Raw genomic sequence first — 18,203 nt, forward strand, 5'->3', positions numbered from 1 at the left:
GAAAAACATAAAACATTCAACTTTTGCTTTGAAGTGGGTTATATTTCACTGTGGATTTTACAGTAAATGCTTAGTTTAAAGATTCTGCTGAGTCATTCTGCTGTCGAGTAGTAATTCAGGACATCTTTATGTTTGGCTTTTAGATACTGATACCAGCAGGGGAAAAAAAACAGTAAGACGAGATTCAATAAAAGGTCAATAAAACATTGTGGCCGGGGTCCTGTCATCCCGGAACTTTGAGAGTTTCCTGAGATAAAAAGATGCTGATGGCTCTTCTTGTAGTGACACCGTCACTTTATTGCTTTGTGTACTCAAATGTGAGTGTTCACGGTCATTCATCACGGCACTGGCAAGTGAGAGGAAGGAATCGATGCTTGTTGTTAGGCTCTGACACAGTCAGTGTAAAGAATGATTGAGTCAACAAGAGGCGACTTTCCTCACTTTTTAACAGGCTGGATATGACGGCATCATCAATAGCCCTCCAGATGTCACGCTCCACATGTCTGCAGCAGTCAATAGACTACAAAATTATGCACAGCAGTGGAGAGAGGGCACTTCCCCCCGCCGGGAGCTGGCAGGTGTTTCGGACAGCTCTCCAAATTGTCCATTTTGTCTCACTCCATGCGTCCAGCTCCATGTTGAAGATATCCGAGCAAGTAAATCAGATTTGAGGCAGACAAAATTGTGTCATAAAAGCAAGACTTTCAGAGAACTTATTCGATCGTTTGCTTGTTACACAACTGGTTTTCAAGTTTCTGAGTTCTTGGAGTGCGTATCCTGTATTAAAAACTGGTTGTCCTCGAATTTCCTCCAGATTAAGTCAAACAAAACGGAAACTCCAAGATCTTCAGCTCTCACTGGATCGGTTCGCAGCCGAGTGTGAAGCGACTGGGATGGGAATCAGCACCTCCAAGTCCGAGTCCATGGTTCTCTCCCGGAAAAGGGTGGAGTGCCATCTCCGGGTTGGGGAGGAGATCTTGCCCCAAGTGGAGGAGTTCAAGTACCTCGGAGTCTTGTTCACGAGTAGGGGAAGAGTGGATCGTGAGATCGACAGGCGGATCGGTGCGGCATCTTCAGTAATGCGGACGCTGTATCGATCCGTTGTGGTGAAGAAGGAGCTGAGCCGGAAGGCAAAGCTCTCGATTTACCGGTCGATCTACGTTCCCATCCTCACCTATGGTCATGAGCTTTGGGTCATGACCGAAAGGACAAGATCATGGGTACAAGCGGCCGAAATGAGTTTCCTTCGCCGAGTGGCGGGGATCTCCCTTAGAGATAGGGTGAGAAGCTCTGTCATCCGGGAGGAGCTCAAAGTAAAGCCGCTGCGCCTCCACATCGAGAGGAGCCAGATGAGGTGGTTCGGGCATCTGGTCAGGATGCCACCCGAACGCCTCCCTAGGAAGGTGTTTCGGGCACGTCCGACCGGTAGGAGGCCACGGGGAAGACCCAGGACACGCTGGGAAGACTATCTCTCCCGGCTGGCCTGGGAACGCCTCGGGATCCCCCGGGAGGAGCTGGACAAAGTGGTTGGGGAGAGGGAAGTCTGGGCTTCCCTGCTTAAGCTGCTGCCCCCGCGACCCGACCTTGGATAAGCGGAAGAAGATGGATGGATGGATGGATGGATGGAAAACGGAAACTCTGATAATTGCTCCCTGATCAAGAACTCCCTTGGTGCCATACTTGCCAACCCTCCCGAATTTTCCGGGATACTCCCGAATTTCAGTGCCTCTTTCGAAAATCTCCCGGGACAACCATTCTCCCGAATTTCTCCCGATTTCCAGCCGGACTTAAGGCACGCCCCCTCCAGGTCTGTGCGGACCTGAGTGAGGACAGCCTAACCCTGCAAATTAAATGTCACAGATGCTGCCTGTAATAGAGTGATCTAAGTTGTTTGTTGCCATCTCCTTGTGAATGTTGGGTATAGTGTTCTGTGGTTACTTTTTGGTTGTACAACGGTTTACGTTGTATTACCCCCCCCCCCTCCCACCAATCTCCCGAATTTGGAGGTCTCAAGGTTGGAAAGCATGCTTGGTGCTCTGGGTGCATCTGTTTAAAGCATCCTCAGAAACTTTGGGGTTGTGTTGGATCAGTCCGTGTCTTTGGAGAGTCACTGCCATCAACTGACCAAAAACTGTTTTTATCATCTCAGAAATATTTCTAAAGTGAGAAATTTGTTGTCAAAATTGGTTCTCGAAATGATCATTCATTTCATCAGTCATCTCGTATTAACTATAGGCAATACTCTTTTCACTCTCTTCAACAAGTCAACGTTAAAGAGACTTCAGACGGTACAAAATGCGACTGCCAGACTTTTGACCGGTGCATCCATAACAGCCCATATCACCCCTGTTTTATGCAGTCTTCATTGGCTCCCAGTTAAATTCCGCAACATTTTAGTCCTGACATTCCGTGCGTTGCATGGTGGGGGCCCTCAGTACATCACTGACTTGCTATGCCCCTACTCTTCAGGGCGCAGCCTCCGGTCTTCAGGACAGGGTCTTCTAAAGATCCCAAAAACTTGTTTTAAAACCCGTGGAGACCTGGCATTCCAGGCAATAGCTCCCAGACTCTGGAACAATTTGCTCCAGTCACTCCGTGATCTTGACTGTGTTGAAAGTTTTAAGAAACATTTGAAAACTTCTCTTTTTAGTAAAGCTTTTAGTTAATCAGAATCAGAAATACTTTATTAATCCCTGAGGGGAAATTAAAATTTTCAGCATGTTTCATAATTAAAACAGATGACAGCCAAATGGACTTTGCTGTTTTATTTTCAATGAAACAATAGAAAACACGTACTCATATAGTAGTACAGTTGGCACAGTACAGTAAACTGACAGTTAATATTTCAACATTTAACATTTCTAACAATTTTGAACAGAAATAGTTCATGCACATTCAGATAAATTCTTCAAAATTACAATTAAAAATACATTTGGCCGGGGGCCGGGCTGTATATATGTGCACTAATTGACTGAAAGAGCACGCACTTGGCGCGATGATGTCATGTTATCCATGGAAAAATGCATTTTTAGACAATATGATTTGCCTGAGCGGCTAGGAGACCCCGAGAGTAACAAGCGCTTGCCTTGTTGCCTTTCCATTAAGAACAATAAATTAGTTTTTAGTATAAGTTTGCTGCTTTCAAGAAATGTAATGCCGAGCGCATATCATTATGTCAAGATAATGGCACTAGCATTTACTTCATTTAAGAATATTTTTCAACATATTGAGCCAAAAGGTCTCTTTTTTTTTTCTACCAAGAAAAGTGCACTTGTTATTAGTGAGAATATACTTATTTTAAGCTATTTTTGGGTTCATTGAGGTTAGCTAATTTTACTTGTTTTGGAAAGTCTTGACAAGCCAAATTGTCTTGTTCTATTGGCAGCAGTGACCTGCAGTCACTAGAAGCAGGTGAGGCAGGGCCTCACCTGCCATCATGGAAAGAAAAAAAATGTAAAAAGAAAAAAATATATATTAAATTGTTAAATGTATCCAGTGATTATACTATAAAGTTATTTTCCATTTAACTTCACCAGTTTTAGATTATTTTTATTCAAAATCGCTGAATTTTCACATTTGCCGTTCAAATACTGAGAAGAGACGGTGCGGTGAACAGCAGCCAGTTGAGGCACGTCACTCAGTGCCTCAACATGGATTGCGCAATGACTCGGCTAACTGCTGGCCTGCTGTGCAGTGAGACCGTATTGCTATATGAACTATATTATACATTTCCATAGTTTAGTTAGCTGAGGTATATAATGTACAGTGTATTTTGTCAACAACTGTATGTGTGTAACGTATTTCTTGTGCTGAGCGATCATAAAACTGCTGCGAAGACGCACTGGCAGAGGCTCGCCTCCTGCACCCTCGCCGTAGAATTGTTATATCAACTAAAGCCCACACTTAAACTTTCCACGCGCAAGATTGAATCTATTTAAAAAAGTTATTTCATAAGAAGCCAAAAAGTGCAAAAACAATAATGTTCGTGTTGGAGGAGTTGTGAATGACTGCAGGGCCACAACATTAGGTACACCTGCAGACTGCAGGTGTACCTAATTCACAACTCCTCCAACATGAACATAATTGTTTTTGCACTTTTTGGCTTCTTATTAAATAACTTTTGTAACCTATTTTCATGGGCTTTCCTCTTTGTGATGTTAAGTTCCTGTTATGCGCTGTTATACAGTATATGCCTTGAGCTCTTATTTTGAAGGCGCTAAGAGCGGAAGTGATGACACGTTGGAGTGGAGCGGAAGTTTTTGAAAGAATGTAAATAAAGTGGTCCTCGTGTAAACTGGAGCCTCCGTGTTTGTTATTTTGTAGTTTCATACAGTATAGGCGACATTTATAAACCCTCGGTTACACTTTTTTAAATAGATTCAATCTTGCACGTGGAAAGTTGAAGTGAGGGCTTTAGTTGATATAACACTCCCGTGAGGGGGTTCATTAATCCAGCACAACAGCGGCACATTTCTAAGTAAAGGTAAGACCATAATAACGTTTTTTTTATTAAATGTGCTTTTTTGTGTGCTACAGTTTGTATGTGTAAAGTTAAAGTTAAGTTAAAGTAGCAATGATTGTCACACACACACACTAGGTGTGGTGAAATTTGTCCTCTGCATTTGACCCATCCCCTTGATCACCCCCTGGGAGGTGAGGGGAGCAGTGGGCAGCAGCGGCGCCGCGCCCGGGAATCATTTTTGGTGATTTAACCCCCAATTCCAAGCCTTGATGCTGAGTGCCAAGCAGGGAAGAATGCTGGTATGAGCTTTTAAACATAACCCGTTAACTGCTGCCAATCAAATGGTGAATAAGATACTCTTTAGGGTTCATATGTTTGTAAATCTGACTGTGATGAAGTCAGTGCCTCACCAGCCATCAACCTCACCGCACGTCACTGATTGGCAGATACTTTTGCTTAGTTCAAATAAAATGCCCCTCATTTTTGTATTTTGTTTTCTTGTTTTTGAACACTGACTTTTTGCAGTGTATGAGTTGGACTATCAACATCTATATTATTACCCTTTTTGTTATGATGCATATTGAAAGAAATGCATTTTTACTCTTTGACGACACTTATATCAAATTTTTTGAATGCAAAAGTAAGATGACATTCTACATTACATTATTCCTTAAAACTACCTCTATGTAGAATTTGCATTCCCTTTTGAAGAACTTGTCTTTTTTGGACTAAGAAAATACTAGTACCGTATTTTCCGCACTATTAGCCGCACCTAAAAACCACAAATTTACTCAAAAGCTGACAGTGCGGCTTTTAACCCGGTGCGCTTTATATATGGATTAATATTACGATTCATTTTCATAAAGTTTCGATCTCGCAACTTCGGTAAACAGCCGCCATCTTTTTTCCCGGTAGAACAGGAAGCGCTTCTTCTTCTACGCAAGCAACCGCCAAGGTAAGCACCCGCCCCCATAGAAGAGGAAGCGCTTCTTCTTCTACTGTAAGCAACCACCCGCCCGCGTAGAAGAAGAAAAAGCGCGCGGATATACCGTACGTTTCATTTCCTTTGTGTGTTTACATCTGTAAAGACCACAAAATGGCTCCTACTAAGCGTCAGGGATCCGGTTCATGAAAAGACGCAATCTCTCCATCCGCACACGGACTACTATTTCACAGCAACTGCCTAAAGACTTTCAAGAAAAGCTGGCTACTTTCCGTGCATATTGTAAAAACAAGATAGCTGAAAAAAAGATCCGGCCAGAGAACATTATCAACATGGACGAGGTTCCACTGACTTTTGATATTCCTGTGAACCGCACTGTGGATACAACGGGAGCACGTACGGTGAATATTCGCACCACAGGGAATGAGAAGTCATCCTTCACTGTGGTTCTAGCTTGCCATGCTAATGGCCAGAAACTTCCACCCATGGTGATATTCAAAAGGAAGACCTTGCCAAAAGAGACCTTTCCAGCCGGCGTCATCATAAAAGCTAACTCGAAGGGATGGATGAAGAAAAGATGAGCGAGTGGTTAAGGTAAGTTTAAGTTTACGCGAAGAGGCCGGGTGGCTTTTTTCACGCAGCTCTGTCCATGTTGATATACGTATGTTTGTGATTGCACATTTGCGTACATTTTGGGAGTGAACAGAGTTGTTAGAACGCTGGTTTTTAATATATTATTAAAGTTTGACTGACCTATCTGACTGTTTTTTTGACATTCCTTTAGCGCAGTTAGATGCGGCTTATAACACGGGGCGGCTTATAGGTGGACAAAGTTTTGAAATATGCCGTTCATTGAAGGCGCGGCTTTTAACCCAGGGCGCCTTATGGTGCGGAAAATACGGTAAAACTAACATAAAATCTGCTTAGTGAGAAGAATGATCTTATCAGACAGAAAACAAGCAAATATCACCCTTATTTGACATATTTCATATTATTTAGATTTCAGTTTTTGCAGTGCAGGTCAGTTTTTACATAGTAAAATATCATAAGATATTTTCTAGACGAGTTCTTGGGAAGAGGTTTTTCTTCTTTACTTTGGAAAAAAATCCACCTCATATGTGGTTTTTATCATTAAATTAAATGAATAGTTAAGACAAAAAGTACTACCAATATATAATATTGTATACTGTAGCATGTACATTTTAGACTACTACTACTACTACTACTACAGGGGTGTTGATTAGTATTCGAACCGGCCCGCAGGCCACAGCCGCCTGCTGCTGTTTTGCACGCACCAATACTCCATCATTGTTGGCGTTAGGAATTTTCCAAAATGGGGTCCCAGGGACCCCATCAAGTCATAGAAATGGGCTCCCACTTTTTTGTAAGCGTTTTGAAAGCAAATGATGAATGTACGCATTATCCTGTTATATCTCACATTCTACCGTATTTATTAGCCGCACCTAAAAACCACAAATTTACTCAAAAGCTGACAGTGCGGCTTATAACCCGGTGCGCTTTATATATGGATTAATATTAAGATTCATTTTCATAAAGTTTCGGTCTCGCAACTACGGTAAACAGCCGCCATCTTTTTTCCCCGTAGAAGAGGAAGTGCTTCTTCTTCTACGCAAGCAACCGCCAAGGTAAGCACCCGCCCCCATAGAAGAGGAAGCGCTTCTTCTTCTACTGTAAGCAACCACCCGCCCCCGTAGAAGAAGAAGAAGCGCGCGGATATTACGTTTCATTTCCTTTGTGTGTTTACATCTGTAAAGACCACCAAATGGCTCCTACTAAGCGTCAGGGATCCGGTTCATGAAAAGACGCAATCTCTCCATCCGCACACGGACTACTATTTCACAGCAACTGATATTCCTGTGAACCGCACTGTGGATACAACGGGAGCACGTACGGTGAATATTCGCACCACAGGGAATGAGAAGTCATCCTTCACTGTGGTTCTAGCTTGCCATGCTAATGGCCAGAAACTTCCACCCATGGTGATATTCAAAAGGAAGACCTTGCCAAAAGAGACCTTTCCAGCCGGCGTCATCATAAAAGCTAACTCGAAGGGATGGATGGATGAAGAAAAGATGAGCGAGTGGTTAAGGTGAGTTTAAGTTTACGCGAAGAGGCCGGGTGGCTTTTTTCACGCAGCTCCGTCCATGTTGATATACGTATGTTTGTGATTGCACATTTGCGTACATTTTGGGAGTGAACAGAGTTGTTAGAACGCTGGTTTTTAATATATTATTAAAGTTTGACTGACCTATCTGACTGTTTTTTTGACATTTCTTTAGCGCAGTTAGATGCGGCTTACAACACGGGGCGGCTTATAGGTGGACAAAGTTTTGAAATATGCCGTTCATTGAAGGCGCGGCTTTTAACCCAGGGCGCCTTATGGTGCGGAAAATACGGTATATCAAGTATTGAGCGTTGTCTTGTATTTACTGTCTCTCCTCCATCATCCTCCAGGCTGGCAGGGGGTGGACTGCTCTATTCTGTGCTCCAGTGGTTGTTGGGGTCTGGGCTGCAATCAGTCATGCTTGTGTGCCAACGGCGCCGCCTGTGACCCGGTTGATGGCACCTGTACTTGCTCCCCGGGCTGGAGGGGAGAACACTGCGATGAGTCCTGTCCTGTATGTTTGACAGAATCACAAAGACCCAAATGACCCTGACGTCTGCTTGATTTTGTCAGCGTTGGATGAAAGTTAGATGTCTTTTTTTTTTTTGTCAGGATGGCACTTTTGGGCTGGACTGCAGGGAGCGCTGTGACTGCAGTCATGCTGATAGCTGCGACCCTGTGAGTGGGTACTGCCACTGCCACCCCGGCTGGACAGGTTGGTACTAATTCTGCTATACTTTAAAACAAAATATTCATTTCTACCTTCTGCAGCTGAAAGTCAAGGTCACGAGAAACTAAACAGACTTGAAATAAACAAAGCATACATGCATCTAAGCCGTGTTCCGCTAATTAAATGTCCAATTTGTTTGTGCCACTGAGCCGGCAGGTCATGTGTAATGTAAGCGATGTAAGCCCCAAATTAGCACTTCTAGCCGGCACACTGAATCCTGCCATGAAACTGTGCTTGCATTACAGCCAATATTTGTCATCCACAACCTGGTGACACCAGCATGTAAATATTTGGAGGCAGGATCCGAGCTAAAACATGTATATTTGGATTTGGCCCAGCACAGCTAGTCCCGCTCATTTTGCTGATTCTACTGCCAAATGTACAAACCCCGTTTCCATATGAATTGGGAAATTGTGCTAAATGTAAATATAAACTGAATACAATGATTTGCAAATCATTTTCAACCCATATTCAGTTGAATGCACTACAAAGACAACATATTTGATGTTCAAACTCATAAACTTTATTTATTTTTTGCAAATAATAATTAACTTAGAATTTCATGGCTGCAACACGTGACAAAGTAGTTGGGAAAGGGCATGTTCACCACTGTGTTACATGGCCTTTCCTTTTAACAACACTCAGTAAACGTTTGGGAACTGAGGAGACACATTTTTGAAGCTTCTCAGGTGGAATTCTTTCCCATTCTTGCTTGATGTACAGCTTAAGTTGTTCAACAGTCCGGGGGTCTCCGTTGTGCTATTTTAGGCTTCATAATGCGCCACACATTTTCAATGGGAGACAGGTCTGGACTACAGGCGGGCCAGTCTAGTACCCGCACTCTTTTACTATGAAGCCACGTTGATGTAACACGTGGCTTGCTGAAATAAGCAGGGGCGTCCATGGTAACGTTGCTTGGATGGCAACATATGTTGCTCCAAAACCTGTATGTACCTTTCAGCATTAATGGTGCCTTCACAGATGTGTAAGTTACCCATGTCTTGGGCACTAATACACCCCCATACCATCACACATGCTGCCTTTTACACTTTGCGCCTATAACAATCCGGATGGTTCTTTTCCTCTTTGGTCCGGAGGACACGACGTCCACAGTTTCCAAAAATAATTTGAAATGTGGACTCGTCAGACCACAGAACACTTTTCCACTTTGTATCAGTCCATCTTAGATGAGCTCAGGCCCAGCGAAGCCGACGGCGTTTCTGGGTGTTGTTGATAAACAGTTTTTGCCTTGCATAGTAGAGTTTTAACTTGCACTTACAGATGTAGCGGCCAACTTTAGTTACTGACAGTGGGTTTCTGAAGTGTTCCTGAGCCCATGTGGTGATATCCTTTACACACTGATGTCGTTTGTTGATGCAGTACAGCCTGAGGGATGGAAGGTCACGGGCTTAGCTGCTTACGTGCAGTGATTTCTCCAGATTCTCTGAACCCTTTGATGATATTACGGAGCGTAGATGGTGAAATCCCTAAATTCCTTGCAATAGCTGGTTGAGAAAGGTTTTTCTTAAACTGTTCAACAATTTGCTCACACATTTGTTGACAAAGTGGTGACCCTCGCCCCATCCTTGTTTGTGAATGACTGAGCATTTCATGGAATCTACTTTTATACCCAATCATGGCACCCACCTGTTCCCAATTAGCCTGCACACCTGTGGGATGTTCCAAATAAGTGTTTGATGAGCATTCCTCAACTTTATCAGTATTTATTGCCACCTTTCCCAACTTCTTTGTCACGTGTTGCTGGCATCAAATTCTAAAGTTAATGATTATTTGCAAAAAAAAAAAAGTTTATCAGTTTGAACATCAAATATGTTGTCTTTGTAGCATATTCAACTGAATATGGGTTGAAAATGATTTGCAAATCATTGTATTCCGTTTATATTTACATCTTACACAATTTCCCAACTCATATGGAAACGGGGTTTGTACAAACCCCAAAACCAGTGAAGATGTCACTGGTTATCGATGGAAAAATGCATTTTTAGACAATATGATTTGCCTGAGCGGCTAGGAGACCCCGAGAGTAACAAGCGCTTGCCTTGTTGCCTTTCCATTAAGAACAATAAATTAGTTTTTAGTATAAGTTTGCTGGTTTCAGGAAATGTAATGCCGAGCGCATATCATTATGTCAAGATAATGGCACTAGCATTTACTTCATTTAAGAATATTTTTCAACATATTGAGAAAAAAGGTCTCTTTTTTTTTCTACCAAGAAAAGTGCACTTGTTATTAGTGAGAATATACTTATTTTAAGCTATTTTTGGGTTCATTGAGCTTAGCTAGTTTGACTTGTTTTGGAAAGTCTTGACAAGCCAAATTTTCTTGTTCTATTGGCAGATAATTTTGCTTAGTTCAAATAAAATACCCCTCATTTTTGTATTTTTTTTCTTCTTGTTTTTGAACACTGACTTTTTGCAGTGTAGTTGAATAGCCCTGACCCACATCCTCCTACCAACAATGCAAAATGGTTTCTTCCACCTGAGCGGCAAACCCAGCATGGCACATTTCGCTCATCTCACATGTGATAAGAATTCCCACACAGCACCAGCATTTTGGAATAAGTGATAAAAGAAAGGTAAAATAAAACAAATGTTTTTGTGGCAGCATATGAGAAAGTTGCGTAAGTTTCACTTTTGCATCTGTTTCGGTCATATTTTATATTATACAGGTAAAAGCCAGTAAATTAGAATATTTTGAAAAACTTGATTTATTTCAGTAATTGCATTCAAAAGGTGTAACTTGTACATTATATTTATTCATTGCACACAGACTGATGCATTCAAATGTTTATTTCATTTAATTTTGATGATTTGAAGTGGCAACAAATGAAAATCCAAAATTCCGTGTGTCACAAAATTAGAATATTACTTAAGGCTAATACAAAAAAGGGATTTTTAGAAATGTTGGCCAACTGAAAAGTATGAAAATGAAAAATATGAGCATGTACAATACTCAATACTTGGTTGGAGCTCCTTTTGCCTCAATTACTGCGTTAATGCGGCGTGGCATGGAGTCGATGAGTTTCTGGCACTGCTCAGGTGTTATGAGAGCCCAGGTTGCTCTGATAGTGGCCTTCAACTCTTCTGCGTTTTTGGGTCTGGCATTCTGCATCTTCCTTTTCACAATACCCCACAGATTTTCTATGGGGCTAAGGTCAGGGGAGTTGGCAGGCCAATTTAGAACAGAAATACCATGGTCCGTAAACCCGGCACGGGTAGATTTTGCGCTGTGTGCAGGCGCCAAGTCCTGTTGGAACTTGAAATCTCCATCTCCATAGAGCAGGTCAGCAGCAGGAAGCATGAAGTGCTCTAAGACTTGCTGGTAGACGGCTGCGTTGACCCTGGATCTCAGGAAACAGAGTGGACCGACACCAGCAGATGACATGGCACCCCAAACCATCACCCAGCCATGCAAATTTTGCATTTCCTTTGGAAATCGAGGTCCCAGAGTCTGGAGGAAGACAGGAGAGGCACAGGATCCACGTTGCCTGAAGTCTAGTGTAAAGTTTCCACCATCAGTGATGGTTTGGGGTGCCATGTCATCTGCTGGTGTCGGTCAAGTTCCAACAGGACTTGGCGCCTGCACACAGCGCAAAATCTACCCGTGCCTGGTTTACGGACCATGGTATTTCTGTTCTAAATTGGCCCGCCAACTCCCCTGACCTTAGCCCCATAGAAAATCTGTGGGGTATTGTGAAAAGGAAGATGCAGAATGCCAGACCCAAAAACGCAGAAGAGTTGAAGGCCACTATCAGAGCAACCTGGGCTCTCATAACACCTGAGCAGTGCCAGAAACTCATCGACTCCATGCCACGCCGCATTAACGCAGTAATTGAGGCAAAAGGAGCTCCAACCAAGTATTGAGTATTGTACATGCTCATATTTTTCATTTTCATACTTTTCAGTTGGCCAACATTTCTAAAAATCCCTTTTTTGTATTAGCCTTAAGTAATATTCTAATTTTGTGACACACGGAATTTTGGATTTTCGTTTGTTGCCACTTCAAATCATCAAAATTAAATGAAATAAACATTTGAATGCATCAGTCTGTGTGCAATGAATAAATATAATGTACAAGTTACACCTTTTGAATGCAATTACTGAAATAAATCAAGTTTTTCAAAATATTCTAATTTACTGGCTTTTACCTGTATATCTTTAATAATGTTCACGTTAATAAATGAATGCCTTACTCAGTCCAAACCAAGCATCTATGTAAGCTTGCCATTTATAACACGAAGAGCTAGAAGTACATGAATGTTCCTGTCACCCAAAGGATTCAACATCATTATGCACAAAACTGTCATGCTGTATCGGAAAGTCAAATATCCTGCGAGGGTGCGGGTGGTTGAATGCAGGGTGCGCTTGCCTGCATGGGTGGAGAGATGCTCTCGTGGAGAGAATGGTTAAGATTGCCAGCTCTGCACAGCCCTGTTCACATTCAGCCCTCCTGAGCTCGGGGCATTTATTCTGAGAAATGGTGGCTTTTATTATCTGCAAGAGCGGACCTCTCTGCTCTAAATCCTGCACGGGTCGGGACCATCTGTCTACCTTAATTGTGTCACCGGGGTACAGGACCAGGGTTCAGCATGCAACCCATTGGTGCGGACAAACACTCATTCATACACATTCCAAGCTTTCGTACCTTGATAATGGACTCTCAGGAAAAAAAGAAGGGCAGAGAGAGGACCTTAGGGTCACAGGACTCGGTCAGGGATGAAGTGGACTTTAATGTCTATAAGCCAGGGGTGCTCATTACGTCGATCGCGATCTACCGGTCGATCTCGGAGGGTGTGTCAGTCGATCACCAGCCAGGCATTAAAAAAATAGTCCTAAAAATGAGCGATCATAAATCTTCACTATGACGTCACTTTCGTCACTTGATTGACATTCACGGCACCCGAGGGTCTTCTGAGATGACGCTGGCTGCTGCCAGCTCATTAGAATTACCGACAGGAAGGCGAGAAACACTTTATTTCAACAGACTCTGGCGCCGTACCTGTCGTCAAAACTCCAAAGACCGACTGCACAGTTGCACAATAAAAGCTCTGCTTCATCCTGCCTGCGCTACCAAAATAAGAGTCCCAGAAAGCTGGCGTGCACAAGCTAGCAAGCTACGGAGTTTGCCGACAATGTATTTCTTGTAAAGTGTATACAAAGGAGTACGGAAGCTGGACAAATAAGATGCCAAAAACCAACCACTTTCATGTGGTACTGGACAGAAAGGAGGACTTTTTTTCTCCTCCATTCGAAAATGCGGACGTTATCATCACTACTGTCTGATTCCTATCAATGCAAGTCATCACAATCAGGTAATACACCAACTTATATTCTTGTCTTCATGAAAGAAAGGAATCTATATGTGTTAAACATGCTTGTATTATCTTTAACCACCTTTAACTTGTTAACAATATTAACTATATGTGTTAAACATGCTTGTATTATCTTTAACCACCTTTAACTTGTTAACAATATTAACTGTTACGATCCGCTGCCCGGATCATAGTTTGTTTATGTTTGAGTCACGTGTTTTCAGCACCTTGAGTTTAGTTTGTTTCTGTTGCCATGACGGCAGATTGTACGCACCTGCCTCTGGTTAGTGTTCGGGACGCGCACCTGTTGCCCGGGCACTAATCAGAGGGCTATTTAGTCTTTGCTCTGGCCTCACTCGGTCTGGCTTCCTAGTTTGTTCCCATACAACTAATAACGACTACTTAGATTTCATGCTATGCTATTTTTTCCTGCTAGCTCCCACGCTAGTCCTTTTGTTTTGCCTTTTGTGCTACGTGCATGTCTTTTGTTTATTCATCATATGATTTATATTTAAAATAAATCATTTTCCTACCTGCAAGCTGTGTCCGAAGCCGTCTGCATCCTTGGGAGAACCACACCCGCATCACTATGCGACCACGTCGTTTCAGTTGTATGGGAACAAACTAGGAAGCCAGACCGAGTGAGGCCAGGGCAAAGACTAAATAGCCCTCTGATTAGTGCCCGGGCAACAGGTGCGCGTCCCGAACACTAACCAGAGGCAGGTGCGTACAATCTGCCGTCATGGCAACAGAAACAAACTAAACTCAAGGTGCTGAAAACACGTGACTCAAACATAAACAAACTATGATCCGGGCAGCGGATCGTAACAATTAACTATATGTGTTAAACACGCTTGTATTATCATTAACCACCTTTAAGTTGTTAACAATATTAACTATATGTGTTAAACATGCTTGTTTTATCTTTAACCACCTTTAAGTTGTTAACAATATTAACTATTTGTGTTAAACATGCTTGTATTATTTTTAACCACCTTTAACTTGTTAACAATATTAACTATATGTGTTAAACATGCTTGCATTATCTGTAAACACCTTTAACTTGTTAACAATATTAACTATATGTATTAAACATACTTGTATTATCATTAAACACCTTTAATGTATTAACAATATTAACTATATGTGTTAAACATGCTTGCATTATCATTAAACACCTTTAACTTGTTAACAAAAACATATATTTCATAAATAAGTAAATATAAATGATATATATGAATGAGGTAGATCCCCACGACTTGATCAATTGAAAAGTAGCTCGCCTGCAGAAAAAGTGTGAGCACCCCTGCTATAAGCAATGTTGACACTGACACTGCAGGTGTAAACCAACAACTTTATTATGTAAATGTAAGTGCACTGCAAAAAGTCAGTGTTCAAAAACAAGAAAAAAAAAAATACAAAAATGAGGGGTATTTTATTTGAACTAAGCAAAATGATCTGCCAATAGAACAAGAAAATTTGGCTTGTCAAGACTTTCCAAAACAAGTAAAATTAGCTAACCTCAATGAACCCAAAATAGCTTAAAATAGGTATATTCTCACAATAACAAGTGCACTTTTCTTGGTAGAAAAAAAAGAGACCTTTTTGCTCAATATGTTGAAAAATATTCTTAAATGAAGTAAATGCTAGTGCCATTATCTTGACATAATGATATGCGCTCGGCATTACATTTACTTATACTAAAAACTAATTTATTGTTCTTAATGGAAAGGCAACAAGGCAAGCGCTTGTTACTCTCGGGGTCTCCTAGCCGCTCAGGCAAATCATATTGTCTAAAAATGCATTTTTCCATGGATAACATGACATCATCGCGCCAAGTGCGTGCTCTTTCAGTCAATTAGTGCACATATATACAGCCAAAATGTTTTTAATTGTAATTTTGAAGAATTTATCTGAATGTGCAATCAAATGAGCATAACATTGCAGGTCCCACAGGGCATTTCCTGTACGTGGGAAGGGATTCGTTCCCAGGGATTCGAATAAAGAACCAACTCTTTTTCTTTACTATAGTGGCCTCGAAAACGGGAACCGGTTCTCAAAAAGTGATTCCAGTCCATGGAATCGGTTCTTTTCTTATCGAACAATCGGGAGAATCTGTTTCGAACATCATCCCTAATTGCAAATGTTTACTTTTTTCGTTTTCTTTACTTTGTGCTAGAAATTGCGAAGCTGGTTGCATCAGCTCTGTACTCTTCTCGATGCAGTCTGAAAAAGTGCTTACCGTATTTTCCGCACCATAAGGCGCCCTGGGTTATAAGCCGCGCCTTCAATGAATGGCATATTTCAAAACTTTGTCCACCTATAAGCCGCCCCGTGTTGTAAGCCGCATCTAACTGCGCTAAAGGAATGTCAAAAAAACAGTCAGATAGGTCAGTCAAACTTTAATAATATATTAAAAACCAGCGTGATGTGGGCGCGCACGGAGTCGTATATCAACATGGACGGAGCTGCGTGAAAAAAGCCACCCGGCCTCTTCGCGTAAACTTACCTTAACCACTCGCTCATCTTTTCTTCATCCATCCATCCCTTCGAGTTAGCTTTTATGATGACGCCGGCTGGAAAGGTCTCTTTTGGCAAGGTCTTCCTTTTGAATATCACCATGGGTGGAAGTTTCTGGCCATTAGCATGGCAAGCTAGAACCACAGTGAAGGATGACTTCTCATTCCCTGTGGTGCGAATATTCACCGTACGTGCTCCCGTTGTATCCACAGTGCGGTTCACAGGAATATCAAAAGTCAGTGGAACCTCGTCCATGTTGATAATGTTCTCTGGCCGGATCTTTTTTTCAGCTATCTTGTTTTTACAATATGCACGGAAAGTAGCCAGCTTTTCTTGAAAGTCTTTAGGCAGTTGCTGTGAAATAGTAGTCCGTATGCGGATGGAGAGATTGCGTCTTTTCATGAACCGGATCCCTGTCGCTTAGTAGGAGCCATTTTGTGGTCTTTACAGATGTAAACACACAAAGGAAATGAAACGTAATATCCGCGCCCTTCTTCTTCTTCTACGCGGGCGGGTGGTTGCTTACAGTAGAAGAAGAAGCGCTTCCTGTTCTATGGGGGCGGGTGCTTACCTTGGCGGTTGCTTGCGTAGAAGAAGAAGCACTTCCTCTTCTACGGGGAAAAAAGATGGCGGCTGTTTACCGTAGTTGCGAGACCGAAACTTTATGAAAATGAATCTTAATATTAATCCATATATAAAGCGCACCGGGTTATAAGGCGCACTGTCAGCTTTTGAGAAAATTTGTGGTTTTTAGGTGCGCCTTATAGTGCGGAAAATACGGTATATCATGCAGTTTGGAAACAATACAAACTCAATTTAACTGTCAAGCTCATGTGGACCAGAAGGTTGTAGGTTCAAAACCTGCTTAAAATCTAAATATGTAAAATGAGAAGTGTTTGTTGATGTTGAGGTGCTCTTTAGCAAGATACTAAACCTCGACAGTAGATGCCTCTTTACGCTTGTAAAAGAAGATTGAATTCCAAGCTGTGTAAATGTTTACTATACTAAACTTGCAGTTTTAGTATAGTCACATGTTAGTGTTATAAATTAGAGTGAACACATTTTCCCCAAATTACTTAATAGTCAGGCACTAACATGCTTACCTAAAAATCAGGCATTTATATTCAGCTGCACACTGCAAAAACTGAAATTTAAGTAAGATTAAATATCTCAAATAAGGGTGATATTTGCTTATTTTCTGTCTAATAAGATATTTTTTCTCACTAAGCAGATTTTATGTTAGAGTGTTTTACTTGTTTTAAGTGTTTTGGTCCTAAATGATCTCAGTAAGATATTACAGCTTGTTGCTGAGATTTGATGACCTATATTGAGTAAAACATGCTTGAAACTAGAATATCAAGTGTTGCAAAGCTGTGTCATCAACACTCACAAGTATAAAACTACTTTTTTAAAGTCATCATTTCTTATTTCAAGCATGAAAAAAAAAAATTATGATTTTGACACAATTGTGTCTCATAATTAAAACAGATGACAGCCAAATGAACATTGCTGTTTTATCTTCAATGAAACAATAGAAAATAGGTACTCATATAGTAGTACAGTTGGCACAGTACAGTAAACTGACAGTTAATATTTAACATGTGACATTTCTAACAATTTTGAACAGAAATAGTTCATGCACATTCAGATAAATTCTTCAAAATTACAATCAAAAAAAATTTGGTCGGGGGCCTGGCTGTATATATATATATATATATATATATATATATGTATATATGTTTTTTCTATCAAGAAAAGTGCAGTTGTTAATAGTGAGAATGTACTTATTTTAAGGTATTTTGGGGTTCATTGAGGTTAGCTAATTTTACTTGTTTTGGAAAGTCTTGACAAGCCAAATTTTCTTGTTCTATTGGCAGATAATTTAGTTTAGTTCAAGTAAAATGCCCATAACTTTTGTATTTTTTTTTCTTGTTTTTGAACACTGACTTTTTGCAGTGTATAAGGGAAGACATATTATCCAGCATTTTGTTTCGCAATATTATGCAAAACCAACTTTTCTTACCCTCTGCTACCTGCTGATCTGTATTTGGGATCTGCATTAATCCTGAAAAATTGCCCCGCTTCCGCCTT

The 18,203-nt window shown here is 41.3% G+C and overlaps 1 protein-coding gene across 5 annotated transcripts in view; it reads left to right on the forward strand.

Moving 5' to 3' along the window:
* Window positions 1–18,203, forward strand: part of megf11 (multiple EGF-like-domains 11) — a 559,910-nt gene that overhangs the window by 451,813 nt on the left and 89,894 nt on the right. For 4 of the 5 annotated variants that reach the window (XM_061969469.2, XM_061969471.2, XM_061969472.2 and 1 more), the window contains 2 exons: window positions 7,881–8,044; window positions 8,143–8,245. In XM_061969469.2, the coding sequence (XP_061825453.2) occupies window positions 7,881–8,044; window positions 8,143–8,245 (267 nt within the window). Of the gene's footprint in view, window positions 1–7,880; window positions 8,045–8,142; window positions 8,257–18,203 lie in introns of those variants that run through there. The other variant, XM_072913990.1, reaches the window with a different exon arrangement.

Source organism: Nerophis lumbriciformis, linkage group LG10 (genome assembly GCF_033978685.3).
Source record: "Nerophis lumbriciformis linkage group LG10, RoL_Nlum_v2.1, whole genome shotgun sequence".
NCBI lineage: Eukaryota > Metazoa > Chordata > Actinopteri > Syngnathiformes > Syngnathidae > Nerophis > Nerophis lumbriciformis.